General features: G+C 56.5%; 10 protein-coding genes across 10 annotated transcripts; 6 read left to right on the forward strand and 4 right to left on the reverse strand.

Annotated features, from left to right (window-relative positions):
• Positions 1 to 782: 782 nt before the first annotated feature.
• C8Q71DRAFT_904920 (RmlC-like cupin domain-containing protein) lies at positions 783 to 2436 on the forward strand (the record flags this gene model as incomplete). The annotated part of the gene is made up of 4 exons (XM_047928873.1): positions 783 to 1002; positions 1091 to 1731; positions 1793 to 1920; positions 1985 to 2436. Exons 1-4 carry the CDS (start codon positions 835 to 837, stop codon positions 2434 to 2436), a joined length of 1389 nt encoding a protein of 462 aa, XP_047782337.1. The 5' UTR covers positions 783 to 834.
• Positions 2437 to 2639: 203 nt separating this feature from the next.
• Positions 2640 to 4671, reverse strand: C8Q71DRAFT_427647 (uncharacterized protein). The gene is made up of 3 exons (XM_047918490.1): positions 4538 to 4671; positions 4237 to 4479; positions 2640 to 4186 (listed from the first exon to the last, which is right to left on the reverse strand). Exons 2-3 carry the CDS (start codon positions 4471 to 4473, stop codon positions 2696 to 2698), a joined length of 1728 nt encoding a protein of 575 aa, XP_047782338.1. The 5' UTR covers positions 4474 to 4479; positions 4538 to 4671; the 3' UTR covers positions 2640 to 2695.
• A 98-nt stretch (positions 4672 to 4769) lies between these two features.
• On the forward strand, positions 4770 to 7379 carry C8Q71DRAFT_804543 (MFS general substrate transporter). Its single transcript, XM_047925982.1, has 11 exons — positions 4770 to 5014; positions 5064 to 5384; positions 5454 to 5544; positions 5603 to 5722; positions 5776 to 5881; positions 5934 to 6009; positions 6070 to 6346; positions 6399 to 6441; positions 6493 to 6651; positions 6716 to 7099; positions 7151 to 7379. Exons 1-11 carry the CDS (start codon positions 4958 to 4960, stop codon positions 7215 to 7217), a joined length of 1701 nt encoding a protein of 566 aa, XP_047782339.1. The 5' UTR covers positions 4770 to 4957; the 3' UTR covers positions 7218 to 7379.
• Positions 7380 to 7599: 220 nt separating this feature from the next.
• Positions 7600 to 10532, forward strand: C8Q71DRAFT_427688 (BRF1-domain-containing protein). The gene is made up of 10 exons (XM_047918491.1): positions 7600 to 7650; positions 7713 to 7739; positions 7803 to 7861; positions 7925 to 8035; positions 8091 to 8157; positions 8214 to 8285; positions 8347 to 8555; positions 8611 to 9808; positions 9886 to 9938; positions 10034 to 10532. The coding sequence occupies exons 3-10, from the start codon at positions 7859 to 7861 to the stop codon at positions 10472 to 10474; spliced, it is 2154 nt and encodes a 717-aa protein (XP_047782340.1). The 5' UTR covers positions 7600 to 7650; positions 7713 to 7739; positions 7803 to 7858; the 3' UTR covers positions 10475 to 10532.
• A 391-nt stretch (positions 10533 to 10923) lies between these two features.
• On the forward strand, positions 10924 to 12856 carry C8Q71DRAFT_427706 (uncharacterized protein). The gene is made up of 3 exons (XM_047918492.1): positions 10924 to 10943; positions 10991 to 11425; positions 11488 to 12856. Exons 2-3 carry the CDS (start codon positions 11123 to 11125, stop codon positions 12781 to 12783), a joined length of 1599 nt encoding a protein of 532 aa, XP_047782341.1. The 5' UTR covers positions 10924 to 10943; positions 10991 to 11122; the 3' UTR covers positions 12784 to 12856.
• Positions 12857 to 14204: 1348 nt separating this feature from the next.
• C8Q71DRAFT_846164 (uncharacterized protein) lies at positions 14205 to 18150 on the forward strand (the record flags this gene model as incomplete). Its single annotated transcript, XM_047926629.1, has 8 exons — positions 14205 to 16119; positions 16186 to 16263; positions 16349 to 16438; positions 16522 to 16578; positions 16637 to 16708; positions 16790 to 17023; positions 17095 to 17118; positions 17175 to 18150. The coding sequence occupies 8 exons, from the start codon at positions 14205 to 14207 to the stop codon at positions 17744 to 17746; spliced, it is 3042 nt and encodes a 1013-aa protein (XP_047782342.1). The 3' UTR covers positions 17747 to 18150.
• Positions 18151 to 18703: 553 nt separating this feature from the next.
• On the reverse strand, positions 18704 to 20415 carry C8Q71DRAFT_721327 (uncharacterized protein; the record flags this gene model as incomplete). The annotated part of the gene is made up of 13 exons (XM_047921434.1): positions 18704 to 18794; positions 18878 to 18954; positions 18991 to 19091; positions 19299 to 19314; positions 19366 to 19377; positions 19399 to 19446; positions 19514 to 19557; positions 19611 to 19636; positions 19932 to 19996; positions 20049 to 20085; positions 20141 to 20154; positions 20208 to 20286; positions 20342 to 20415. 13 exons carry the CDS (start codon positions 20413 to 20415, stop codon positions 18704 to 18706), a joined length of 684 nt encoding a protein of 227 aa, XP_047782343.1.
• A 1425-nt stretch (positions 20416 to 21840) lies between these two features.
• Positions 21841 to 24309, reverse strand: C8Q71DRAFT_702019 (uncharacterized protein; the record flags this gene model as incomplete). The annotated part of the gene is made up of 7 exons (XM_047920222.1): positions 21841 to 22074; positions 22129 to 22293; positions 22349 to 22422; positions 22479 to 22716; positions 22775 to 22886; positions 22938 to 23458; positions 23521 to 24309. 7 exons carry the CDS (start codon positions 24307 to 24309, stop codon positions 21841 to 21843), a joined length of 2133 nt encoding a protein of 710 aa, XP_047782344.1.
• A 1027-nt stretch (positions 24310 to 25336) lies between these two features.
• On the reverse strand, positions 25337 to 26025 carry C8Q71DRAFT_427891 (uncharacterized protein). The gene has a single exon (XM_047918493.1). The coding sequence runs from the start codon at positions 25788 to 25790 to the stop codon at positions 25395 to 25397; it is 396 nt and encodes a 131-aa protein (XP_047782345.1). The 5' UTR covers positions 25791 to 26025; the 3' UTR covers positions 25337 to 25394.
• Positions 26026 to 26114: 89 nt separating this feature from the next.
• Positions 26115 to 27195, forward strand: C8Q71DRAFT_428041 (uncharacterized protein). The gene is made up of 2 exons (XM_047918494.1): positions 26115 to 26544; positions 26622 to 27195. Exons 1-2 carry the CDS (start codon positions 26299 to 26301, stop codon positions 27015 to 27017), a joined length of 642 nt encoding a protein of 213 aa, XP_047782346.1. The 5' UTR covers positions 26115 to 26298; the 3' UTR covers positions 27018 to 27195.
• The last annotated feature ends 323 nt before the right edge of the window (positions 27196 to 27518 follow it).

Below are 27518 nucleotides of genomic sequence, written 5' to 3' on the forward strand. Positions count from 1 at the left end.
ATTTTGATCACTTGATACACCGGTTTCGCGCCCGGTGCGGTGCCGGACGCTCGTCGAGGCCTTGGGAGCGGACGGAGGGCGAGGACAAGGTGAGGACGCGGGCATTGACGCTGCGGACACTGACCTATACGGAAGCCTGGCTCCGCCAATTGTGAAGGGAATCAGGCGGCTCGCAGACTACGCTACTAGCTACAGCTGGTCGAAGCTACGATCAGGAGGACGGTACACATTAATGCCTCCGGCTATCTCGCACATCCGAGTCGCGTATCGGCTACACTTAGTCAGTGAGGCCGAGGGGTACGGGGTGCAGTACCCAGTGAGATTAGTAGCTCATAAGTAGTATGCGTGTACACTGTAGTCCACTTCTCAGGCCCAGCCGGTGAAATCAGTTTCGCCCTTTCCCCTCAGGCGAGTATTGCATTAATGCTCTTGGTAGGCGAAACAGAAGGGACTTTGGTTGGTATGTAAGGTGCTCCTCAGAGTCCTCACTCGTCCCAGCTAACTTACATATTGACTTCTGTCACGACAGAATACAATTGATTGCTGTCCCTCGGCGCGCGAGCCTCCTGTAAGAGATATGGCACGACTGCATCGATGTTGCTCTGCCCAAGTCCGGAGATCTCACGCCCATCGCGTGTCGTTATATCCATGCAATGCAAACAATCAAGGACACTACAATGCTACATTACATATGGCACTTGGCGCAACGAGCGGTGATGACGTCACGCGTTCGTCAATTCATGAGCCTGAGGGTGGCCACCGTCCGATCCTATATAAGACCTGTCGCCCTCGCCGCCATGGCCAACATACTCGCACTCCCGACACTCACTCACAATGCCGAAGACCACCATCGACAACTCCCCCGCTACGCTCATCCGCCTCCGCACTGCCATCCAGCAATACCCATGGGGCAAGCAGGGCTCCGCCTCCCTCGCTGCTCGTCTGGCGAAGAACAGCGTCGGGCCGGACTTCGCAGTCGACGAGAGCGAGAACTACGCTGAGGTGAGCTCTTGTTAGTGGGAGGCTCCAACGCCCGTTTCGAACACACTCTATTATTCACTGACTTACTCCGACCATCTCCTGCCCGCAGATCTGGATGGGCACCCACCCCAACGGCCCCTCGCATCTCTACGACTCCCCCGACACGTCCCTCCACTCCATAGTCATCTCCAACCCTACCGTACACCTTCCTCCCTCTTCCACCGCCCAGACGCAGTCCAAAGTCCCCGTGCCCGCAACCGCCTCCGACTCGCCCTCCGGCGGCGGCGGCGGGACGCACCTCCCCTTCCTCTTCAAGATTCTCTCCATACAAAAAGCGCTACCCCTCCAGGCCCACCCCGACAAGGGCCTTGGCGCGCAGCTCCGCAAACAGCACCCCGACCTCTCCCCGGACGCGAACCACAAGCCCGAGATCGCGGTCGCCATCGGAGCGCCGCTCGAGGACGCGCGCGAAGGCGAGAGTTTCACCGGCTTCGTAGGGTTCAGACCTCTCGAGGACGTCGCGGCGAGCTTTCGAGACGTGCCGGAGCTGAGGCAGGCTGTTGGCGACGACCGGGCCGTTGATGGGTTCGTGCGTGAGCCGACGCGCGAGGGGCTGAAGCGTGTTTGGGGCGCGTTGCTGAAGAGGGGCCCGAGTGGGGAGGTCAAGCCTTTCGTGGCGAAGCTGGCTGAGCGCGTGCGGGCGGGCAATACGAGCGGCTTGTCCGAGGAGCAGGCATGGCTGGTCAACAAGTCAGTCGCGTGTCTTTCACTGATACGCTATGCCGCGGACCGACTGACGTCTTGCCCGTAGAGTCTCGAAGCAATATCCAGGCGATGTGGGAGCGCTCGCGACAACGTTCTTCATGAACTTCGCAAAACTCAAGAAGGGAGAAGCGCTCTGGATAGGTGCAGACGAGGTGCACGCGTACCTCGAAGGAGGTGTGTTCATTCACGCTCCTGGCCCGGTGGTCTTTCCGTTCTGCATCTCACGTGACCGCGTCAGACATCATCGAATGCATGGCCATCTCGGACAACGTCCTCAACGCCGCCTTCTCCCCGCCCTCCGAACTCGCCGCACAGATCCCCATCTTCGTCGACATGCTCACGTACACCGCGCGCCCCGCCGGGCACTGGGCGCTCCCGGCGACGCGGTACGCGCACGGGCTGCACGGGCGCACGACGGCGTACGATCCGCCGCTCGACGAGTTTGCGGTGCTCGGGACGGCGCTTGGCAAGGGTGCTGCGAAGGAGGTGCTCAAGGTGCGCGGGCCGCTTGTGGGGATTGTGACGAAGGGCAAGGTGGCGGTGCGGAGTGGTGGGGAGGAGATGCTGCTGGGAGAGGGCGGGGTGGTGTATGTCGTGCATGGAGGAGCGGGTGAGCGAGCTGTTGAGGTCGAGCTGCGGGAGGGCGGTGCGGACGGAGACGGCGAGGTCTGGTGGGCGGTGTGTGAGTAAGGGAGCTGGATTGCGGTGCGGTTCGTCTTCGAGTCAGGTTAGGTTCGATGGGTTGTCTGTATCGATAGCTATGATATATGATTGTCGGGAGCTCCTGAGAGGAACCATCTCAATGAGAGACTTCCATCAAGATCATGGTATACAGTAGTAAGCAATACAACAAACGTGAGGTAGATCAGGGAGGCTACATAGACCAGAGCGTGGCCAAGAGAATAGCACGAAAGCATCAATGATCATAGGACACCCATCCCTCGCGCCCTCACAGTACCAGACACGAGCCATCCGCGTTGAGAGCACCCTCCGGCAACGTGCCGCGCTCCTCCAACACCCTACACCGCATCCTCAGATCCTCCACCTCCCTCTCGAGCTCCGTCCTCCGCGCGCGCTCCTGCATCCTGAGGCGAACCAGGAGCGGGAGCACCCTCCCGACCTCCGCCCATAGCTCGAGCAGCTCGTACGTCCAGTCGGGGAAGACGACGTTGAACCCGTCCGGCACACGCGCGCCCTGCCGGACCTCGCACCCGAGCGGGCAGATCTGGCTGAGGAACAGCGCGACGGGGCCCGACTCCGCGATCGGCGACAGCCCGAAGCCCAGCCGCGCGAGCTTGCGGAACGGCGCCGGCGCGTCGTGCGCGGTGAACGCGAGCCCCGCCGCGGTCGCGTCGACGTCGAGACTGAGCTCCTCGAGGTCAGGGCAGTGTGTCGCGAAGGGGAGCAGCGCGTGCAGGCTGAGTGTGGGCGCGGGCAGCGGGTTCGTCGGGACCGGGATGGGCATGCAGTTGAGCTGGAAGTTCTGGAGGGACGGCCAGCTGGAGGCTATTTCCTCGACGTCTTCCTGCGTCATCACGATCGAGGACGCCCAGCTCAGTTCGAAGACTCGGAGGCGCTTGCAAGAAAGCAGAGGTCTGAGATCCGCCCATGCCAGTGGCTCCGCGTAGACTGGCTGCGACGACACCCCCTCGGGCGGCGGCGGGACAAAGAGGTCGATATACAGCATCTTCAGCAACTTGCAGTTCTCGCCCACAGCAGTCAGGTACTCGGTGATGGTGGACGGAGGTACCACCCAGGGGAGATGAACGTATAAGGAGGTGAGATGCGACGGTGCGTGAGGGCCCGACACGAACCGCGTCATGTCAGGGAGATGTGTGCTGAGGTTGACATCCCACAGGGCTGGGAACGATCCCTCGCGCAACGTCGGTGCAAAGACGGCGATGTCAGCGGGATCGCCTCTTCCTTGTCTCTCGTTGAACTCGAATTGTATTGTGCCGAGGCTGGGCAGCACGGACAACGCCTCCACGATCTTGGATGTGAAGCAGTACGAGGGAAGCGTCAGCTGCTTCAAGTGCGAGAGCTCGCCAATGAGCGTGACAAGGTCCGCCTCGATCGTGCGCACGGGGAAGCTGAACGCGAAGTCCAGGTACGTCAGGGATGGCATCCGGGCGGAGATGTCTTTGAAGTGATCGCCAAGGGAGTAGTGCGTGCACTTGTGCAGATATACCGAGAAGCGCCTGACGCTTTGGCTCATGAAGACAACGGAGTGTCGGGTCTCGTCGCTGTGCCACTCGAGAGACGTGAGAATTGGCAGGATGTTGATGGATGTCCGGGACCGGGCGATCTCGTCGAGGACACGGGCACCAAGGTATGGCGACATCAGGTCTTTCGGATCCCTGACATAGGACAGCCTCCGCACCCGACGAGCGTATCGCTCGAACCGTCGCCAGTCTTCTGCATTGAGTATTCGCGTGAATGTCTGCGCCACTGATCAGGCCACATATAGACACGAATGAAAGTGGCACGCACGCAATATCGGAGTGGCGGGGTGGCTAATGGCGCATCCAGGGGCGCAAGGAGCCGCAGCAATTGAGTGATGTCGTCGACGCTCCTCCACACGCAGTCCAGTGCAATGTCAGACCACCGTCTGCAGACGCACGCGTTGTTGATGTTGTCTTTCGGGTCCAAGTACCTCAGGATAAGTTCTACGATCTCCGGTATTTCCAGCACGCGCTGCATGGTAGAGTCGTAACCTGTGGGAGCCATAGCGAGCTGGTACATCATGGAGTAAGCCAAATGCCACATGATCATGAGGGTACCAGATGCTTACGGTTGCGTATGTCCCGAGTGGCTGAGCACGGATCAGTCCAAGAAGATGTCAGAGGCAGGGTAGGCCTCAATTATGATTCCAGGCTTCGAGGTGGGAAGCAGAAAGCATTGATGCAGTTGCAGTTCAACCTCTGCAGCGGCCGTTCAGCCGACAAAGGGCCACGATCACATGATTGTGTTTGCTCACGATCTGATCTCAAGGGCGCTTACACCTGGCAACCAATTGCAGACGTGTTGCAGTTTCGTCCCGGTCCACATTGTGCTATCAAGGTTGTTCTTGCTAAGTACTGTTACTCGGAACGTTGGACTTGAATGTAGCGTCCGCATGACATCTCTGAAGGCGCCGCGGTGTCGCCTGGTCTTCTAGTAGGAGGCTGCCCAGTGCCTGCCACCTCCCGCGGTTCGACTCCTGGCAACTTGAATGCGGCGTGCGCTCAGTCCAGATCGCTATGGTCAGTTGCACCATCCAGGTCAAACAGTTAGCCACATACGAATATATGGTACGGCTGCTCTTGACCGTTTCTTAGCCCAGGATGTCCGCCTCAGGCCACTCGTTTGACACTGTCGTCGCAGACCGGAAACTTGAAGTGCAGCGAACCCAAGCTTCCAGCGTGGACGAATCGGGGAAGGATATGGCGCTCCAAATTCCTGCACCAATGAGCATCAACGGCGACTCAGATTCCACGAGCGCCCGCTCGTCAGAAGCCACTGTGTCTGTGCCGGACGACGAGTACCAGGTCACCCTTGATCCGGAGGACGACCCCAAGAAACTCAGCGTAGGAAGGAAATGGCTCATCACTTTGCTCATATGCAACGCTGCGCTGTGTGCGACATTTGCGTCCTCCATTGTACGTCACTCGTTTGCTCAATATTCGGCACCTATTTTGGTTGGTTGACGTCTGCCACTCGAAATGCAGGCTTCGTTCACGGAGAAGGGACTGCAACGCGACTTCCATACGGTGCACGAGGTCACAGTTTTGAGCATCAGTCTCTATGTCGAAGGTCTTGGTAAGCTAAGCCATCCTCGTAATGCTTCGGAAGGACCAGACTAGAAAGCACCGTACAGCGATGGGACCCCTGCTCTTTGCCCCGTTGTCAGAGGTGTACGGCCGCAACAACGTCTACCGAGTGTCGTACTTCTTGTTCTGGGTGTTCACATGGCCTGTCGCCTTCCCGCCAGACATTGGTGCGTATTCTCTGCCGTTCGAGCCAACAGTAGTAGCCTTATATAGCCAACAGCAACGTTCCTCGTGTTTCGTTTCCTTACCGGATTCTCGAGCTCTGCGTTCCTAAGCGTCGCCGCCGGGAGCGTCAGTGACCTATTCGAGAACGGCAAAGTGGCAACGTAAGCTTTGACTGTGGGGTTGCTGCCAGTGAAGCTACTCAGTATGCTGCAGGCCCATGGGTGTGTATACGCTGTCTCCGTTCGTCGGTCCAGTCCTTGGTCCCTTGGTCGGTGGCTTCATCTGTCAGGCAAGCAATATCAGCTCCTTAGACCGTCGCGAACATTGCGCTGACCATGATGTCTCATAGAATGCCAACTACCGTTGGGTATATCGGGTCTGTCTGATCTACGAGTTCGTCACCCTTGTGACACTTTTCTTGGTATGTCTGATCATCGCTACTAAGAGTGTCCTATCACCCTTAAAACGTGCATATTTTGTACCCGAGACATATGTCCCTGTGATTTTGAGGCGGAAGGCTGCAAGGATACGGAAGGAAACGGGAGACGAGAAATTTTGGGCCCCACTCGACCACCGTGATGAATCTCTGTCGGAGTCGATAATGATGAGCATCTACACGCCATTCAGTAAGTACTCATTGGTCGCTAGCGCACTAAGCCTGCACTTAAAACAATCCAGAGCTTTTGCTGTTTGATCCGATGGCTCTATCACTGAATATGTGGTAGGTTTTACGACGCCTCATGCTCAGTCCGTGCGGTCCTTACGTGTGCAGGAACGCGATCACCCTCGGGATCTTGTATCTGACATTTGAGGCATTTCCGATCATATTCGGTGAAGAACACGGGTTCTCGGACGAAGAAGTTGGCTTAGCATTCCTTGGTATGGGCGTCGGTTTGCTCGCGGCGTTGGCGACGCAAGGTTTCTGGAATCGGTAGGCATCCGACTAATCGAGGTCGCCATCCCTAGAATCACGTTTCTCACTGTCGCCTCTGCAGTTTCGACCGGAAAATAGACGAGAAGCACGGCGGTAGCACACCTCCCGAAACATGCCTTGTAATGGGCATGGCCGGTGGAGTGCTTGCGCCAATTGGCCTCTTCTGGATGGCTTTTACGACGTACAGCGCGGTGCCTTGGATCCTGCCCATCATCGCTTCCTCCCTCTTTGGAGTGTCCATCTACTACATCTTTGCCTCAACCTTCACGTATCTCACGACCGCATACCGTCCTATCGCCGCGAGTGCCTTGGCGAGTAATACCGCGCTCAGATGTTCGTTCGCCGCAGTGTTCCCGCTGTTCGCGGTGCAGATGTACCACAGGCTCTCGACGGCGGGAGCGACTGCCTTGCTTGCTGGACTCATGACTCTCATGACGCCGTTACCGTGAGTGGCCGCCCAGGTAACCTTTATCGGTGAGGCTGACGGGCATTATAGGTTTCTGTACTACAGACTGGGAAAGAGGTTCAGGGCGAGGTCTAAGTTTGCTGTCGTCGATGATTAACGAATGGAGATCAATGTACATTCTCTGTATCTTCTGTCTTTTGTCCGCGTATCACGTCCTCTCGCTCATGTGGCATTTAAGTCGAGACTGCCGGTTGAGTACTACGGACGCTGCTTCAGAGTGCTTCATATCCATGCCAGTGATTATAATGCAATTGAAACTATCACCGCCAAGCACATTGGTGCCACTCTTCAACGAGTCAACGTTATGTATAGAGCTAGACGATAACTAGACCTATCTTCAGTTGTATGATCACGATAATGCCCAACTGCATGCTTGAGCTTGAAGCGAAGGGGTCGGCGTATACTGGATTACGTAATTGACCCGTCGGAGATAGCCGACGGCGGCGGAGCACATCTGCAGACTGCGAGAGTCGCCGCTCGCGATTTGCAGTCACTCACCAGCCTCTCCAGTGCTCTCGTCAAAGACCAAGGTAAAGACATCTAATATGCTAATGTCCATATGGACATGACTCTGATTTCATCTTTTATCAAGGACGCCCGCGTGCTTGCGGTCCAATTTGTGAGTCGAAGTCAAAACCTTTAGTACTCAATCGCTTGTTGCTCATTCATATATCTTCTACAGATTGCCTAAATTATTTTGTTCGTCAACGTCGGTACCAGGCCGGCTTGTAGCCTAGAATGGTGAGCGGCCACGACCTTTGCGAAAGGTTCGCTTCTGACGCACCCTGTCGCGCCCGGATCTAGACTGTATGTACGGATTGTGGGGGAACTGTGATCGAGTATGACGCCGCAGCCGGGAACGGGTTCTGTGTGCAATGTGGAACAGTCGTGGAGGAAAATACCATTGTCAGCGAGGTAAGCACATGTCCCGGTTTCTCAGCCTGCCATGTCTCAGGAACTTTCTCTCCAGGTAACATTCGGCGAGACAAGTAATGGTGCAGCGATGGTACAGGGAAGCTTTGTCGCACAGGGAGCTAGTACGTGGTTATCTCGTCCCGCATATAACAACATTCCGACCCAAGGCATCCCGTAGCGCGTGCGAGAATGGGAGGGCCGTTCGGCAACAGGGGAAACAGTGAAAGCAGGGAGCAGACCATTGCCAATGGTGAGTCTTGTCTTCACAGAACGATTCATGATGTTCAGTTCATGACTGATACTTGTTTCAGCCAGCCGCAAGATCCAACAGGTCGCAAATGCACTACGCCTGTCCGAAGTCGTCGCGCTCGCAGCAACACGGTTGTACACGCTGGCAGTAGAACATAAGTTCACCAAGGGGCGTAAGAGCCTCAACGTCGTCGCTGTCTGTCTCTACGTTGCGTGCAGACAGAAGGAGACGCGCAACTACATGCTTATCGACTTCTCCGACCTATTGCAGGTGTGCACTATACTCCGTTCTCATGCGGGGCCCGTTCCAAACCTGCTCTCTACAGGTGAACGTTTTCGAGCTCGGTCACACATATCTGCAGCTAGTACAAACACTCAACCTTCGCCTTCCTCTCGTGGACCCATCGCACTACATTTCTCGTTTCGCCGCGCTACTAGAATTCGGTGACGAGACACACCAAGTTGCCATGGACGCCGTGCGCCTTGTGCAGCGCTTTGACCGGGACTGGATGACGCGTGGGCGGCGCCCGGCGGGTGTCTGCGGAGCGTGCCTTCTGCTCGCCGCGCGCATGAACAATTTCCGGCGCAGTGTCGCTGAGATCGTGCAAGTCGTCAAGATCGCAGATACAACGCTGAAGAAGCGCCTGGAGGAGTTCCGCAAGACGCCGAGCGGTGCGCTTACGCTGCAGGACTTCCGGAATGTTTGGTTGGAGGATGAGATGGACCCGCCTGCGTTCACGAAGGGAAAGGAGAAGGAGGAGAGGGAGAGGGAGGAGAGGGAAGGCGGTGGTGTCCAGGTGAAGGAGAAGACGAAGAAAAAGGGCAAGGGGAAAGGGAAGAAGAAGAAGAGAAAGCGTGGTGAGGATACAGACGAAGAGGACGTCGAGGAAGAACCTCAGCCCGCGGAGTTCGCACCTCTGCCCTTCCCTCAGTTCGATCCCACCTTTCTGAATCAAGGTATCTTCGGAGACCCTACGCAGTTACACTTTGCCGGCGCACCTCCACCACAGTATGTCGATCCTTCCCAAGCGCACTTCCCAGGACCGGACTTCGTTCAGTTCTCCGGTCCACCACCACCTGATGATGCGCCTATGCCGGGCCCTTCGCAACCACCGCCTCAACCACCTTTGTTCCTTCCAGAGGATACGGAGGGCCCTGACTCGAATATAGATCCGACCTTGCTCGAGTCTCAGGCTGCCTCCCCGACGACCCTCACTGAGCCCCCTACTGACTTGCCGCCAGACAAGGCACTTGCCCAGTCTCCCCCTTCTCCTCTGGAAGAGACAGTCGACGCAGCGGTCGCGGAAGAGGTCGCGGACTTCCTCAAGAATGCGCAAGGTACTGTTCTGAACTCAGCCCTTGACGAGGCGGAGCAGCAGCGACAAGCTCAGTTCATCGGAGACGACGAGCTCCTCGGCCTGGACGAGGACGAACTGGATCGATTCATCCTTACGGAGGAGGAGGTCAGAATCAAAGAACGAGTCTGGGTCGAGATGAACAAGGATTACTTGGAGGCAATTGCAGGTCAGTCACTATGCAATGACACCGTTGCACTCACGGTGAAACATTATGCACTCCGTCGCTAAATGGTATTTGTACAGCGAAACAGGAACAGCAAGGTAACGATGAGGCGAAGGAAAAAAAGGGTCGCAAGGTTCGTATCCCGATGCGTGTAAACGCTTTTCCGCTACTCTTTCGGACTATTTGTCTCTATTGATGGTTTCACTCACACGCCGTGTCTTTTGATAGAGACGGAAAACGAACAACAAGCCTCGCGATGCGTCGACGCCTCATGGAAGCACCGCCGCAGAGTCTGTGCGGAATCTCATCAAGAAAAACCCACGCTACAGCAAACGCATTAACTACGACGCTCTGAAGGACCTTTTCACAGACGGCTATGCGGTCCCGAAGTTGCCTGCGACGCCGGGGCTAGATGACAAAGACGACGATCCGTTGTACGTGATGGACGACAAGAGCGACGGCGAGAGCATGTTTGTCGTCGAGGAGACTGGTGGTGGCGGTGTTGGTATGGCACTCACCCGGTCGCGCTCGGCAAGCAGCGGTCGACAAGCGAATAGCGGGGCTGGCGCAGTAGCTGACGAAGACGAAGATGCCGCCGGCGAGGAAGAGGCAAGTGAGAAGGGGGATGAGTATAACGACGATTGGGATGTATACGAGCAAGAGGTTTGATCACTCGCTATCATTTGTACTGAGTATTCGGCAGACCGGTCCAGCGCTCTCGTGTGCTGTCGCCTGCATGTTCGGCGAAGGCCAATCAGAATGCCGGCAGGCAGCGAATAATGCGTCTAGAACATGAGAACGTTGTGACTTTCTATCCTTACAGTCCCTGGCACGGTGCACCTGCGGCGTCGTAGAGGAAACGCCGAGCGCCGGCCCAATACACGCGCAACGACGAGGGTTAGCGACTGCAGCCTGCGACGCGTGGCCATGGACACGGATCTGAACAATGTCGAAACGACACGCATCCAGTTGCGACCCGCGAGCTTGCTGTAAAACAGTCACGACAGGTGAGATCAATACGCAGTAACGTAATAACAGTCTGTCTCTTGCTCGTCAGCTGGAACTTCCGAGAAGCCCGGCACCTAATGTTATTGGGTAGTGCGATACGTTGACCGGAGACTACTGGAGGTCGCCTACGGTACGCGTGGCTCAATCGTTCTCTGCAAATGTGCTAACTAGTTGTAGTCATCGTTGTGCGGTCTGTTCCGATGTCACCTGTTTCGTGTTGCAGTGACGGTTTTGTTGCAGACCTCCACAGTTCGAAAGCCCCGTCCGAACGACCACCTCCGCGATTGCTCTCTCTGGTTAGCGTCTACCATGTTTAACGACCGAAATACCCCCCAGCGTTCGGTCTTGTACAACGTCGACATCGCTCACCACATCGTATGGATCGTTGCGCGTAAGGTCGGAAGTGACTTGTTCCCCACATATCTGGCAAAGGGTACCATGCAGACTCTCGCGCGCTGTGCTTGTATATGCAAGTCGTTTTCCGAGCCTGCACTGGCCTTGCTATGGAGATGCCTGCGCTCGCCGATACCGCTCCTGTCGGTCTTGTCGGGCTTTCAGTTGGCGGATCCGGACTGCGGTGGACAGGATGCACCCGCCAAGACAAAATACTGGGTAAGAAGCCTACATCACTTCATTCCTGTGGTGCTCCATGTATTGATTTAGATGTACTCCAGATAATCAACAGCGGACTGTCCGTCGTCGATCGCGAACGATTCGCCTATTACGCTCGATTCGTCTGGGCCTTCGACGTACGCGGGGACCGCATTCATCCTTCTGTCTTCACTATCCTTGAAGCAGCATGTGGCGATCAGCTCCTACCTCATCTACGATTCGTTCGCTGCTTCTCGACTGCGTCCGCGTACGTGCTCCATCCATTCCTGACGCCTTCGCTGCTATCCCTTCACTGGGAGGACGATGCTGACAGGGACGCCGAGAAGATCGACGCCGCGGAAAGACTCGCTTCCGAGATCTTGACATTGGCCCCCACCCTTGAGAAGCTCCACGTCCCACGGTGCAATACCACGTCACTTCTCTCGTCGTTCGGCACCTTCGAGCAATTGCGTTCGCTGGATATCTCTTCCACGCCACGCGTCCCGAATTGGACCATGATTCGAGCTATAGCGTCCCTGGAACACCTCACAGAAGTCTATCTGCCAAGTGCAGTCGTCGGTTGTCAACCCGCTGACCGATGCCTCGGGTTTCAGACGTTGACGAGTCTTACAATCTCGCACCGGCGTGAAGGGACAGACTTGCTCCGCCTTATTTCTCCCCCAGGGCTGCAACACCTCAAGCTCGTAGGCGGCCTGAGCCTGCTCGATTGCTGGTCTTCCGAGGAAATACGCGAAGGCGTCGAATTGTGTCTCAGCAAATGCGTCGCGACGTTCACCTCTATTGTGATCGACGACTTCGAACTCGGTGCCGTGGACTCGATCGTCGCAACCGCGGAACCATTCTTTCGTATGCGGAACCTGCGGACGTTCCGTTGCTGCCGGGGCATGATGGCGCTGACCGTGCAAGACGATGACCTACGCGCGATGGGTGCAGCATGGCCGCATCTAGAGGAACTCCAGTTGAAATGGTCCAGCGCAGAGTCTTTGGACGATCCCAGTGCTATCCCGTCGCTGCAGGGCATCGTCGAGCTCGCCCACGCATGCCTCCATCTTGTCCGAGTCGATCTCAGCTACGCACGCCTCTCACTCGCCCCGGATGCGGAACCTTACCCCGGACCCGTTCACGGATTGGAGGATCTGATCCTAGGAAGGGGTCAGGTCAGGGAGCCCGTACGCCTGGCGAGGATAATCGATCGATTGTTTCCTCACTCCAAGCTATCCATCAAGAATCTGATACCTCGCGAGAGAGTCTCAGACCTTCTACGGGAGTTTGAGACTGTTAGACGGGATAGGCTAGCGCCGTGCGAATCTCCCGTACCGGTGGCCAGTACTACTCGGGACCACGTTACGACTCAATGAATGTTGGTACAACGTGTACGGAAATGATAATGTCTCATCTTTCAGAGGAGCGGGATTAAGTTGAGGGGCTACATAATGACCAAGGTTTGTTCCTCTCTCGTCATCTGCGTCACCTACTCGGCCACGCTGACCGGTACCCTCGTTCAGTTACTCGTAACTTACTCAACCACATGCCATCTCAGATCCTCCTGGTGATTTAACCATCTCAGATCGCAAGCGGTTCCTGTACTACACTCGGCTCGTGGTCGAGATCCGGTGGGGCCACATTGATCCGTCGGTCATGATAGTTCGTCACTTCTAAGTTAGATCTGGAGGGGACCTTTGGCAAAGGGTTCCTTCCCAATCTACGGTCTGTCCGTTGCGCGAAAACGTATTGCGCGTATGGTTCAACCCACTGTTGGCACCCTCGACCTGTCCGTGTACTGGGAGGAGCGGCGGTGCTAATCTAGAATCTGAGCGGACGCCTCTCGCGGACTGGACTGTGTCGGGGATTTTGAAGTGAGCCTGAGACAGCCTCTCGCGCCCCCTCGGACACTGCTCATCCCCTCGTTCCGCGACTTCAAACAACTGCTTTCGTTGGATATTCCTGCCGGATGATCGCGTCGCTCAGATGCTTCGAGAAGGTCTCATTACCCAGCGCGGTCGTTGGCTTCCGACCAGCCGACCGCTGTTCAGGACTCCAGACTCTGACAGATCCTAGAGTCGGTCACCAGGAGGAAGGGACGGACCTGCTTCGCCTTCTCACACCTCCGAGGTTTCGTAGACTCCGGCTGGGGGCGGTCTGCATCTTCACGACACCTGGCATACGAGCGAACTCTGGGATGGAATCCACACGTGTCTCAGCAAGTATACAGACGCATTCGACACGTTCGTCATTAGTGAGGACGGGGCGGGCGCTGCGGAACCGCTGCTGGCGAATGCAGAGTGTTTCCTTCCCATGAGGTGGCCGGATGAGAAAGGTCATCAAGGACGACAATTTGCGGGCCATGGGCGTATTGTGGTCGCCAGTGTTGAGGATCCAACCAGGATCCAACTGGACGGCGAAGTACTAGGCTGGGCCAGCGCGGATTTACTGCACAAGCCGAATGTTGTTCCTTCGCTACAGGGCATTACTAAGATGTCATTGATACTCGTCATGCCATGGTAATATTCCTCGACATCTGATATGTTGAACAACCTGCTCTCAAGCTCTGAGTGAGTTATTTGACAGTCCGTTCGCGCGTCGAATCGGTTAAACGGTGCCGATCGTGCCGAGGCATCAGCCACAGACGCGTTTCCTCACGCGCCTCCGAGTCGCGTGCGTGCGGGCGTGACGGTGCGGCGTTCTTTCTACGCGACTACGTCCCGTCACGCTGTGCTGCTATCTCTCGGACAGTATAACTACTGAGGCTCTGCTTGGCGGTGCTACTGTAACCAACAACATGTCCAGGCCGGGAATGCGTACGCTTCGGGCCACGCTGCAAGCACCTGCGGACGAAGACATCAAACCTTCCTTACTCAAGTACCCACATCTCACCAAGGAACAACGAACGGAACTAGAAGGAATATGGAAAGAGGACAGCAGAATACCCACTGTGGAGTCTCGCAGGGTGTGGGCGGAGGCACGGAACATCGAACCTCGCCTGGTACACAACTGGTTCTCTAAGAAACGAGCACGGACCGTACGACTGGGTGTCCCGGTCCCGGCAGGTACCTACGAGCTTCAAAATAGAGTCGAAGTGGAACTACCTGCGACTCTGCCCTCGAACGCTGCGTATACAGTCAAACGGGAGCGGTCGCCTTCGCCTTCTCTCTCGCAGCCGGTGAAGAAGCGGCAAAAAACCGCTGGTGCCTCGACACCTCGGACGATACTGCCTGGAAAGAAATCTGGGTCGCGAACGAGGAACTCAGTCAAAATAGAAGACGGTGTTTTTAGAGTCATACCGGTCAGACACACCCGCAAGCACGCTACAAACCCCCACCCAGCATGCCTGACCTGCATAAGGGCGCATACAGCAACCGTCTCCTACGACCTACCGCCTTCCTCCCCTCCACCGAGCTCTCCTTCAGCTATACCGGAGTTAACGTTCTCTTCAGATGCGCCTTCCTCGGACGTCGGTCTCGAAAGCCCTCTCACACCTATCGCCTCGGATGGTGAAGAGGCGGAAATCGAGGCCTACCTCAACCACCACTCCTCGGCTGTCGGCACAGCACGCATATACCCACCCCCTCGCAAGCACGTCCCCAGGTCGATCAAACAGTCCGCGAGAACAGACGCATATACCCATCTCGGCAGCACAGGAGTGCCTTCGACGACCCCGGGCAACGACTTCGAGGAGATCCTCTCGTTCACTCCGAGTCCCAGTCCAGAGCCTGACGGTCTGCATGGTCAAGACCTTTCCACCGCTCCCCGGGCCCGCAAGAAACGCAAGCGAGTCCGGTTCTCCGAACAGACTATGACTTTCCTCGTCGATCCGTTCCGCTCTGATCATCGCTTCTCCTACGACGCCGAGCCCATCCAGGAAGGTGCTGGCCCTCATGCCGAGACTTCTTCGTGCTCCTTCTCCAGTTTTGCTCTGGTCCCTGTGCCTGCTGAGGCTTTGTCTGCGTCTACTGCCGTTTCTACGTCTGAGGAAGCCTCTACTCCGACCTCTGGTCCTACGGTTCTCACGTCTACTCCTTCTGCCTCGGCGACGGCTGAGAAAGCTGGGGCTTCCACTTCTGGCTCGTCTGCTCCAGTGTCTACTCCCGCTGTTATGGTGCCTGGATCTGCCGGGTCTGCTATACACTACCCTAGGCTCCAAATGAACTTTATACTTGCTATGCCTGATGCTGCTTCATCGACGACCAAAACCATATCTCCCGCTTCCGGCCCTGTCGTCCCGCCCTTCACTCCTGCCGCTGCTCCGAGCGTGCCCATTGCTCCCAAGGATGTCATCATACCTGCTACTGCGTTTACTGATGAATCATCTCCGCCTCATTCTGAGTTGCACGTTCCTCCTGCTGTCGGATCTATCCCTGGGGCCACTCCTTTCTCGTCCTCGGGTCCGCATAATCAACCTCTGCACGACGCCTCCCCTGCTCTTGCGACCAATGACATGTCGGAAGCTTCTCGCCTCGTTTTCGACCAGCAGTCCGTCTTATCACCTATACCGTTTAGGCTACCTCCGTCTCCACTCTCCATATACGCCGACGCTTCTAAGGCTGCAGAAGTACTTCCGTTGTCAGGAACGAATGGTTCGCACGCAGCATCCTTCGCAATTGCTGCCCGGGAAGAGGAAGAAGAGCAGGAGGTACGCGCAGCTCAGGAGGAGGAAGAGGAAGAGGAAGAGGAGGTCCTGAATGAACGTAACATCGGTGGGCTCGCTCATCCTCGTACTTGCCGCGCGCGACTTGAGTGACTATCGATATTCATCGGTTCAGGCCTCCTCCCAGGTTCATCTGCAACCGTACCCTATCTCGACGACACGGCGATTCCTGCACCTCCAGCAAATGTAACCGGTAAGTGATTAGAAAGACTCGCTGGCCCACCCGCGCATCCACTGCAGAACAACTTTCTATGGATGTGATCTCTGACGCGTTGTAGAAACCGTGGTACAAGCGGACACTACGACCCAGACCATGATTGTGCGAGCCAGGGAGGAAGACGAAGACTCGCGTATGGACGTTGACGAGGGTAAGTGAACTAGTGGTGTGGAGACTATCGACAGACTTCGCGGTCCGCGCATCCTAACGCGCTCGGTGTTTGATGTCTCACAGTCAACCACCCGGCGATGTACATTGACAAGGAAACAACGCAAGCTGTCGATCAGATCAGTCAGTGACACCTTTCGGTTTCATTCAGCAGCTGACCTGTGCGACGCTCGGCTCCTAGACCCTTCAGCGACAATCATCGGCCCTCAGGAGGCGGCCGAACCCTTGTCTCTCATAGAATCGGATGATGAAGGTGCGTTTCGTCTACTTGCAGCCGTGCTCACTGATGCCACTGACTGTGCTGGCGTATGTTCATTGGCTGGACGTTCTGCAGAGCCACTCGCTGTGATACTGGCTCGACAACGCGTCGTCAAGATAGAGCGGGAAGAAGTAAACCTGTACAAGACAGATAAGGGCAAGAAGCGATCTGCACCCAAGAAGTCCCAACGAAAGGTCAAGGAAGAGATCATAGAGGCTGCGGTTTCGCAAGCCGTTGCCCGCGCGGTGAAGCTCAAGAGGAAACGAAAGGCCCCGCCGGCTGAAGATGCCCTCCTAGTCGAGGCAACAGGTATGTGATCAGCGTGTACACGCCATACTGAGGTCCTCCGGCCTCAATGACTGAGATTGAATCATACAAAGCGTCGTCTGTAGTATCCGATCAGGGTGAGTATGTCATTTTGACTGCACAGCTCGGATGAATGATCGCCTCTGCGAGTTAGCCAAACCAGCGACCGCTACAGCAAAGGTGCAGAGGAAACGCGCGAAGAAGATACGAGTGAAGACAGAGCAAGACGCCGTTGCCGTTCCCGATGATAGCGAAGGACGTAGTAGCGCACCTGTGAAGAGAAAGAGGGTTCGCGTAAAGACTGAGTCATCCGCTGCAGACAACCCGCCAACGACGCAAGTCAAACGTACGCGACGTGCTGGGAAGAAAGCAGCGTCGGACGGAGCTCAGGAAACGCCGAAGGTCTCGACGACATCCAGAGCCCGTGTTGCTGGACATGGGCCGGAGGATGCTAACGCTGCAAGCTCGCGGCCTTCCGTGCAGGCTGCTCCGCTCTATGTCGAGAGTGACACGCCTCTCATGTTCGCAACTGTCTATGGGCCTCAGTCCTATGTCTTGGGAACATGTTCGAGCGCGGCTCTGGCCAGCATGGGCATTGTCTTCTCTGGCGGTATTCAATGGATGGAAGACGAGTTCGAATCCATGGAGCTTAGCGCTTTCTGCTGGATGAAACCGGTACGTACTGGGCCTACGAAGTCCACTACGGCTAACGATTCCTTGACATAGCTAACGGATGTCTGCCGAGCGGAACCCGGTCGGTCGTCCCGCTGTGGCCTTTACTTGAATGACTGACGACCCCCTGGTCAATTCGGGACCCTGCAGAGACCTCCAAAAGCCTGGCAGCTTGCTCTGATTGGACTCTCAACCCTCTCACCTATCTCTACGTCGACCTCGGCTTACCGGAGTCTCTTCAAAGCGCGTACGCTATGCCCAACCGGGTGCACGAAGGCTGGATCGATGCTAGTCAAGAAATCAATCGCGCTCTCGGATTGCCGCAATGAGGGTCGTGTGTATTACTAGTGTCACTTGCAATCACTTGCAAACGTGTCCCATACTTCACTGCGTTACGGCCTTGTCGTTGCTCTCCGAACTCGAGATCGTCACATTAATGTTACAAGTGCCAATACTACACAATAGAAACACAACGGTGCATGTTCTACATGTTCTCAATATCCCCATAAGATCACCACGACGTTGCGGTGACATTGATCCCAGATAGACCAGACCCACTACCAGACGTCGGGAGACCTTCAGTGAGATGCCTCGTGCATCGCGTGTGTCACCCCTTCCGTGCTCGTTCGCTTCTGCACATCCTCGGGATCGACAGGTCTGTACACGGTTGACTGAGTCAGCCTACGACGTATGCTCGGCTGGTCACTTACCCAGTTCGAGATGCGACTACTATAGCGGCGGCCTGAAATTCGCTGAGGGGCGCTGAGTGATCAGAGTCGTCGTCGTCTTTGATACGGCGCCGTTCATTGAGTCTGACCAAGTTATCATCATTGATACGTTCAACCAAGATAACGAATGTGGAAGCCGGTTGACTTACACGATGAGTACTGTGTTGATATGAACTTGCATCACATTTGTTAGTAGAAATACCGACCTATTCAGGCATACTCACTCGTGCTTGAAGGAAAATAAAACATGGCGCTCGTTGTGTCTTCGAATTGACCGTCCGCATTATACTGAGTGTATTACGAGGACCTTAATGCAAGCCGTGAACGTTACGACTAGGAGGCCTACCAGGACCACTTCGAGCAGCTGCAATATACTGTGGAGTCCAAGCTCGAGTCAGCCAGTGTTTTCACAGCGCGTTTTCCCCCAGTAATGAGCGACAGGAATTCTCGCACTCACAACAGAAGAATGCCGCGATTCACGACGAACGTGATGAGTCTACCAATCAGATTGTCCGTGCTGTTGGTTGATGCTACCTCAGATTAGCGCACAGAGATAACATCAACACGTACGTCCGGAATCCACTCTTCGCGCCATGAAGAATGTAAGCCAGCGACAAACTGATGTATACGTTTGCCGCCAATTCCGTGACCGATTGCAGGCGAGAGGGGACCTATCGCATACAAGATCAACGACGAATTTGGTTTGAGGGCACAATGAGAACGACCGACAAGAATGTGCGCGGCTATGGACGCCTCATTTCCTGCTGTACTGGTTTGTGCTAGGTTGCTATGCCAAGACATGATGTCAGTTGTGACTGTGATTGAAAGGACGGGAAGCCCGAGCCGCATCTGCATCAATGACGGGGAAATAGACTTACGTCTCGTACACAACAACTAACAATGGCATCAGAAGTGGGAAGACATCATCCTCGGTGTCGGACTTACCGAAGGTAGCAACTGTGTGTTCAAGTGACGTACGTCAGAGCTTCGCGTTCCAACAACCCAAGTGCCGCCGCTCACCAAGAGCTATTACGGTGAGTGTAATCTACAAGACTTAGTGAACAGTGCTCATACTCGTTGGGGAGGTACGCACAGCGATGGCCGTGAGCGCTATACGTAGCCAGGTTCTCCTTGATACTGCCCATGGATAAGCAGTTGAACAGCTCTCCAGTGCGTAAAACCTTGCTTACGGATCCAGAAATTCCAGATGTAAAACCTGCACCGCCTATCATCAGCGTTGATTCGAGGATGATAGCTCAGCGGAAAGTCATACTACCATTGCACGCATACAATGGCGAGCGCCTAGAGACAACATAAACTGTGAGCTTCTGGCCATGGTCATCCTCTCCGAGAGGGGAATGAGCTTGAGTACTGACAGAGAATACCCAAACCTGGTGTGGCTAGGTCAGTCGCACATGTCAGGCGGAAACCTAGGATTCTCACAATATAGTCGCTGTGAAGCCGTAAGGAAGAGTCAGTGGGAACATTTGCCCAATGGAAAACTGAGGCACCTCGACGTCCAGATTTCCGCGATAAACACGTCCCCGCGATGTGTCACGACGCGGTACCACAGAGCCTGCATTCAGTTAGATTATATGTTCAAACGGCCTCAGAGTGAACAAGCATACGTTGCAGGTATTGGCTTCCTTGACAATGTCCAGTGCACTCGAATGTATGTTAGAATTGTCAAAGCATTGAGAGCTGATTCGCTTCCACGCACAATAAGAGTAAGACCTGCAGAACGTAGCAATCACAACAAACATCTTCTACGGGCGAAATGCTCTTACAAATAGCTTCACCCGCATCTTATCCTTGGGGTAGTTTTGAAAGTAATAGGATACCTGAGCGGTTGTGCCGCCGAAGCACCTGCAGTTCAGTGTAAAGGTCAGAACAGCAACAGCCACTTTGAACATCCACGCACATCCACGAAATCAGCATGCCGACCGCCGACATGCCATAAGCATTGGAAAAAGCTTGGTTTGGTGAGAGGGACATCGTTGAAGATATTGTCGAAGCCACAGGAAGCAGTGCTACGTACGGGTCTGCATGGGTGCTGCATTTATATGAGTGATGCCTAGTGGTTAAACCTGGGTGATTTGACGTCAGTCGAGTGGGTGATGGTCAGAGCGAGCCCTTCCTCGCAAACTATGAACTCGAGATCTGTCGTTACGAACCTTGAAGTCACAATCGACGCTTCTATGTCCAAAACCTGAGCACAGTGTGGTAGGCTCTGAATGCACTATCGTCAAGCCGCCGGACCCGGGGTCGCTCAACACTGATACGTTGGTTTGAGTGTGCCACGTGTCCGAAAATTACCGGTACAGCATCCCAGTAGCATACTATGGGACATTCGATATGCGGCATGGTGGTTAGTGGAACAACTTCAACAGCAGCACTGTCAATCATACCATCTCGTGATCCTTGCAAGGAGCTTCATACACCGCTTATCGATCGCGCATCAGCTCGATTGAATGAACAGGCTGTGCTTCAAAGTTCTCGTACTTGAACGCGTGAGGCAGCAGGCTTGCATCGACTGATCTGAGACGACGCGGGTCTGGGTCTGTCGTCTTCAAACATACAGGTCTGCCCAAAGTCACGCTGGAAGTGCTATTGCGAGGAGCGCTCATGTCAGCCACCCCACGTAACTTATGCACATCAACGAATGCTGTTAACGGTCACGATACAGTGCAGATCATATCAGGAGGGACCACACCTGCAATAGTAATGGATGATCCACATCCGCTTGGGCCTCTGCATCGAAGTCGAATTGATTACTCAGTGCACCTGCTGGATATCGGCCAACTACACCGCCCCAATGCTGCAAAGGCTATATTGCAGGCGCACAAGATACGCCACTCACACCGCCGCTATGTCAAACCTTGGAAGACAAGATCATGGTCAGCAGTCAGGCGGTGCTCCTCAGACGCGCCACTGACCTTCACATTGTATGGCAATGCCATCTGCTCATTTGCGTCGCTTGCCGGGTCTGTTGCACAAATATAATGATCGAGGCGAGCCGAGGGGTATCAGCACTCGAGAGGGAGCCTAGCCTATTACGCGTGAACGCAAGCAATCTAAATGACGGAGAAGACAATGTCCAATGTTACGCAAGAACCTCTATAGGACTGTGAAGGAAACCTCTATGGACGTCACGCAAATAATGCAGGGAAGCTATGCTGTATATCTATACGGATGTGAATGTACGTTAGGCATGGTGGTGATGGCATGAAGCGGATGTGGTGCGGTCCAATCTTCTCTTGTACACGTGTGGGGAAGCAGCGAAGCAGAAGATCATTACAGACGAAAATGAACCATGCAAAGCAGCCAGCTTTGGTATAGTGATCCGAGGGGGATGATGTTGAGGGCGAGACATGCGGCAGAAAATCTACATAACGGGCGAGGAGCAGGTCGAGGCATTCGTCAAAGACTGAATATCCCGCCTGCTCTCCGACGAGACTGGACGGGGTGAACGAGAATAAGGGAGACACCGAGACCGACGGTAAGACCGATGGACACCGAGACGAGCTGCAAAGCAGTGTAGAATCCTGATAGATATGACTCGCTCGACGATGTCCCGTCGGTCTCCGCAGTGACGAACGTGAACAGGCCACCGTTCGCGAGACCGGAGGGCAGTTGGAACAGAATACCCGTAATCTAAACGACATGTCAGACGGGAGCAAGGCAAGGCGGGAAAGGTGAAAGACTGACCATGACGACGAAAGCGTTTCCGTTGAAGAACCGGCCATACAAATTGGCGACAAAGCCAACGGCGGCACCACCGACAGCAGCGGGAATGTCGTTCTGGTTGGGGAACTTCGTGCCAGTGAAGTGATTGCACACCCAGCCGATGCAGGAGACAACCACTAGGAGATACTTTTGCGCGTATGGATCAGGATCACAGTCGTATGGAGGCAAAGTATGTGCTTACCGTCTCCTTTCGTTTCAACGGGGCATGGTTCCGTAGGCTCAAGAAGAACGAGTACGCGGGTACGGTCAAGAACGCTGCGAAACATCCATCCTCAGTATGCATAACGGTGTGACAAAAGGCCGCAACATACCCCACCAGGTGGACGGCGTCTGCTGCCACCAGGGTCCCGTAGGATTATGGCTGCTTTGACAAGACAAGTCGTCCGTGCCCGCAAGCGTGTGGTGCGTAATCTTCGAGTAGACCGTTGCGCCAATCGAGAGACCGAATCCGAGGAAAAGCGAGTAGATGATAGAGAAACAAACTCGCACAGCCCCGGACACGATGTTGCGCGAAGCCAATTCCAGACTACCGCACAGGATGATGAAACCCTGCAATGCCGTTAGCGCCCATTGTGCGAGAAACGAGAACGAAGAAGACGCGACGTACAGGTAGGATGAGCACGATGGAAGCCGAGCCAACCGCCGTATAGCAGACGTGGTGTCCGTGGGTGTCCGCTAATGCGGCGGCGATGAAACTGAACAGCAAGCAGACCATGATCCTACACAAGACGTTCAGCGTCGTCGTCCACACCTAAGCCGAGAGCACTCACTCGAAGACATTTGAGTACAATTCATTACGAGCGGCGAAGACTTGAATGACGATAAGGAGACAGCCGAGGGGGAAGGATATGAGCGAGTCGATGAACGAGCCGTTGAAGGAGACACTGCAGATGGAGGCGGAGCAGAAACCGCCGATGAGGATGAGCTGCCAGAACTTGTACAGCTGAGGCTTGCGCATGAGGTCGTCGAGCGCGATCGACGCATCCTTGACGGAAATGTCGTCGTGGATGACCTTCCAGTAGAGCGCGTACGCGTCCTGCAGCTTGCCGATGTCGAGCGCACTGGCCTGGCGGATGAACTTGATGTTGCTCGTGCTCGTCGTCGCGTCGTCGAACGAGATGAGCATCACGTCCGGCAGGTACATGCAGCTCAGCTGGATGTCGAGCACTCTGCCGGTCGCCTGGATCTGCGCCTGCAGCCGATGCGTCGGGCCGCCGAACATCATCATCGCCCTTGCGAGCTTCAGGATAAATTCCTGCCGCTGCACAATCTCCGCCACATGCCGAGTAATCTGGGGAAGACACGGTCTGCGTCAGCGCGGTGGGAGGCGTTCCTGGGATAGACGATACATACGTAAATCTCCGCCTTCTTCCGCTTCCGCCTTTCGCGCTTGGCCCGCTCAACCTCCTTCTCCCGTTCGCGCATCCTGACCTTCTCCTTGTCCATATAATCTAGGTCGTCGCTGGTCGGCGTGCCAGGCGTACTGGGGGTGTTCGCCCTGCTCCAGCTGGGCTTCGGCAGGTCTTTCAGCACACCGGCCCACTTCTTGCTCTTCGTCGACGCTGGCGACTCCTCCTCCAACGCGTTGAGCGGAAGAGACGCGGTCCGGAGGTGCGACATGTGGTCCGGCGACCTGTCGCCCAGTCTCTGCACCGTCCCGTGCTCCGTCGTGTCAAAGTGCATACTCCGCGGACGCGACAGCTCCAGCGACTGTTTGTCCGACTTCACCTTTGGGACGTTGCTCTCCAGCGAGTACCTCGAGAGGTGGTACCCCGGCCGCTTCAAGCTCGGCTGGAGGGTGCTGTTCTGCGGGGCGGCGACGCCCGACATGTTGCCTGTGCTTGCGATGAGCGCGCCGAACACCCCGCCGGCGTTGCGCGCCTGCACTGGACGGGACTCCGCCCACGGCTTGGGCACCCGGATCGTGGGCAGGTTGACCGAGATCGACGAGCTGTTCGCCGAACCAGCCCAGCGGGGGGTCGTGATCCCAAGGTCGCGCGAGCGCGCCCTCGACGGCGGGCGTGAATCGTCGAAAGAGGAGCGCGTCGAGATGCTGCCAACGGTCTGCGACGCCGCATCCGAGTGGTCGTAGAGGGCGAGGAGGGCGGAGAGTACGCCGCCGCCCCGAGGGACGGTGGACATGTGCGAGGTGTCCGCGCTCTTCTCGACGTCCGACTCCGAGGACGTGTCGGGGCGGAAAAAGCTCCAGCGTCGCCTGCTGCCACTACCGCTCTTGCTGTGCCCATGGCTCTTCCGCTTGCGCACCTCGTTGCCTTCGGTCGAGCTTTTGCGTCCCCGCGCGTCAACGTCCTCTGACCGGCGCCCAAAGTGCGGGATCGGGACGTGCACGCCACCGAACATCCCACGGCGGTGTGCATTAATGACTTGCTGTGCCTGCTGAACCGAGTGTCGCTCTGTCCCCGCGCCAGGCAGTCCTGCTGTCTCGTTGGGGTCGATGAACTGCTCGCCGGGGACTCGATGCGACGGAGGGGTGTACTGATCCCCAGGGGACGTTTCGTCCGTCGAAGTCGACTCCCGCGTGAGGGTGGTGTCGAGTCGTTCCAGCCGTGCGAGGCTCGCAGGCGATTCGGACCGGTGACGCTCGAGCGCGCTTGCGAGCTCTTGGAAGGCGGATGGCTGCGGGAGTGATCGAGGTCAGTGTCCGGATAAGGAAGGTGCCCGACGGAAAAGATGTAAGATGCCAGAGTCTAGCAGGTGATGGCCATTGTCTCGGACCCGCCATACCCAAATGGCCCAGACCAGTATTGCCAAGTAGGCGGGCCTACTCAGGCGCGGCACGACCTGGTAGGCTCCACTGTCACCGCCGCGCCGCGCCCCACTGGGACTAGCTCGCGGTACGACATGCGTAGAGGTCAGCTGAGGTACATCCTCGACGTAGTATATAGGCCTACGCAGGGTGGTAAAAACCTCCCAAACTATCTCGCTTCTTTGCCCTCTGCTGAACTGCACACGCGTCGCGACGCGTGCCTCGACGAACGATCGGGACGACGGCCCAACATTAGGTACTTGGCGGTGGAGGTCCGGGCCCCCGGATCCCCCTCTGTCCCGGATGGCGGCAAGCACACGCTCTCAGGCGGGGCAGGACGTGAAGTTTGCTCGCGACGAATACCGCGCGCGTCAAGAAGACGTAACATTAATGCCGCCTACAGCATCCGCGCTCTCATCGACCTGCATGATGTGTCGCAGGAACGAACCATGCGCGCACATCAAGACACGGACATGTCGACGGGCGCGACACGATAAGGTGGTCGTGGTGCGAGGCGGTGGCCGAGGCCCAGGGGACGGATCACGGAAGAAAAATTGAGAAAGAAGTGAGTGCTCACATCAAGCCCATGCTCGTCCAATGCGCGCGGCGACAGGTTCGGGTCGGCCGCGTTGCGCTCGTCTGTCCACTGCACCTTGCGAGGGGTCTTTGTGCCATTGGACCTGCGCGTGCCCCCGGGTGGCCGGTTATCGTTCGGGTCGATTGGCAGCGGCGGGGGACTGCCAGTAGGACTGCCGGAGTCCATGAGGGTGGTGAGAGTGGTCGTCGAGGGCTGCGAGCTCGGGATGTTGGAGAGCTGCAGGATGCTCTCTATTGATGGTGGTACATGGTGAGGCATGGCAGTATGGTGTGAGTATGGTACTGAAGGGAAAGAGAGGGAGAAAGAGGGAAGGGAGCAGAAAGGAGAGGGGGGCGGCGGATGCGGAAGAGGTCTATGAGGGAGCGCGGAAGAGAGAGCGGGAACAAAGAATGAATGGAGAGACCGAGCGGTGGCACTCACAGAGGATGGCGGTGAGATAGGAGACCGGTCTAGACGCGACCGTCTGGTTCAACCGGGTGTATCGAGACGTGGCGGGGGCTTTGACTCCAAGGTGCGACGGTGTCGCGGGGGCGCAGAAGCGAGCAGAAGCACCGTGGCGGTCGAGTATCAAAGTGGAAAGGAAGCGTGCGCAGTCTGGGGCGAAACGATCGATTGTTGCTTGGACCACGTCGTCAAAGGCGTTACAGACAGAGAGGGGTTGCACGGGGTCTGAGCTGTTGGTTGTTGTTGGGAGAGAGGAGGCGTCCGACTGGGCCCCGACTCGAGCCATGATCCCGACTGGTCAGGGCGAGGGCCCGCACGCCGAATGGATCACGCCTGCCGAGCGGTCTTCGCTGGAGCACGGCCAGCCAATTATGGGCGCCTTGACGTCAAGGGCCAATCGGTATCTTCGGCCCGCCGCTTGCCGATGCAGATCGAGGCGGGCAAAGATTTGAGACGGCGATGCAGCCTGCGCACTGCCAGTGCCCGGGCCTCCCGAGGCCTTCTCGTCCCCGCCCGGCTTCCGCCTCCTCTCCTTGCTGTGCATGCCAGTCTGCTCTCGGAGCCACACGTACGTCCTGCTGACTCCGTCGCTCAGCCCGCACAGAGCGTGACGAAGCTTAACTGACATCCACACCGCACCCGCAGACGGCCGTTGGGCACCCCATGCTCCCCCATCCTCGCTTCCCCGTCAACAGATTTGTCTTTCGTGGCCTTGACAAGTTTCTCCGATGGCAGGTGACAACCAGCACGCCCCTGGAGCACCGCGCACGCCTGGCGCTTCGACACTCACCTCGAAATACACCGCACCAGACGCCCCTCGTTCCCGCTGCCCGTCTCCACTGTCGCCGCTTCTATTACGAGCTCCAAGCTACCGCCGCCCAAAGACGCCGCCCTCCTGCCTTGAGGCCTCTAATACTGACGCTTCGTCGTCCGAGGTTCGCGATTCACAGCGCACGCTCGCACGGAGCAGCGACATCCAGCGGTCCTCGCACCGGCTTCCTTCTTCGTGGGCATCGGGCGCCGGCCGCGCATCTTCGATAGATGGAGTTAGGGTTGAGTGGTGCACAAGGGAAGCAGTACTCATCGTGATCTCTGTTGGTACGTCCGTCCATTACGTTCCCCACGTCTGATCAAATTGCACGCTGGGATAGCGTGTCCCACTTGGCGGTTCCTTGGAGTAGACATCTGCAAACTCTCGGAGGGTCACTGAACTTCATGGCCACCCTCCATGTCGACTCGCCCCGCGTTGCATTTCCCCCAGCCTCCCCGCCGCGATCGCCCGCGCACATTGTCGGCGGAGCCGCGCCCGGCAAGCCCACGCCGGCAGCCCAAGATAGAGCACCTCGACGGTCACAACCGGTGATGGGCCGTCCACGCGACCGCCAATCCAGCTCACCTTAGCTCACCTTCCATTCTGTCAAATCAGGCTCGCTCGCATTCGCCAGCTGACCGGCGGCCTCTTCCAGCACATGTGGCCCCACCGTCTCCGAGCCCTTCGTGCTGCGCAGAGCCAACCCACTCCCCGCGTTCCCAGCTTCCTCA

Source organism: Rhodofomes roseus (genome assembly GCF_022264815.1).
Source record: "Rhodofomes roseus strain CIRM-BRFM 1785 chromosome Unknown C8Q71scaffold_4, whole genome shotgun sequence".
NCBI classification, from domain to species: domain Eukaryota; kingdom Fungi; phylum Basidiomycota; class Agaricomycetes; order Polyporales; family Fomitopsidaceae; genus Rhodofomes; species Rhodofomes roseus.

Coding starts and splice junctions, on each gene's coding strand:
- C8Q71DRAFT_427647 (XM_047918490.1), bottom strand. CDS start 4,473: ATGGCTCCCACAGGTTACGACTCTACCATGCAGCGCGTGCTGGAAATA. Junction 4,187..4,236: donor CCCCGCCACTCCGATATTGC/GTGCGTGCCACT, acceptor TCAGTGGCGCAG/ACATTCACGCGAATACTCAA.
- C8Q71DRAFT_804543 (XM_047925982.1), top strand. CDS start 4,958: ATGCGGCGTGCGCTCAGTCCAGATCGCTATGGTCAGTTGCACCATCCA. Junction 5,385..5,453: donor CGACATTTGCGTCCTCCATT/GTACGTCACTCG, acceptor CTCGAAATGCAG/GCTTCGTTCACGGAGAAGGG. Junction 6,442..6,492: donor GCTCTATCACTGAATATGTG/GTAGGTTTTACG, acceptor TTACGTGTGCAG/GAACGCGATCACCCTCGGGA.
- C8Q71DRAFT_427688 (XM_047918491.1), top strand. Junction 8,556..8,610: donor ACTTCTCCGACCTATTGCAG/GTGTGCACTATA, acceptor TGCTCTCTACAG/GTGAACGTTTTCGAGCTCGG. Junction 9,939..10,033: donor AGGAAAAAAAGGGTCGCAAG/GTTCGTATCCCG, acceptor GTCTTTTGATAG/AGACGGAAAACGAACAACAA.
- C8Q71DRAFT_427706 (XM_047918492.1), top strand. CDS start 11,123: ATGTTTAACGACCGAAATACCCCCCAGCGTTCGGTCTTGTACAACGTC. Junction 11,426..11,487: donor CCGCCAAGACAAAATACTGG/GTAAGAAGCCTA, acceptor GATGTACTCCAG/ATAATCAACAGCGGACTGTC.
- C8Q71DRAFT_427891 (XM_047918493.1), bottom strand. CDS start 25,790: ATGCCTCACCATGTACCACCATCAATAGAGAGCATCCTGCAGCTCTCC.
- C8Q71DRAFT_428041 (XM_047918494.1), top strand. CDS start 26,299: ATGGATCACGCCTGCCGAGCGGTCTTCGCTGGAGCACGGCCAGCCAAT. Junction 26,545..26,621: donor GTCTGCTCTCGGAGCCACAC/GTACGTCCTGCT, acceptor CCGCACCCGCAG/ACGGCCGTTGGGCACCCCAT.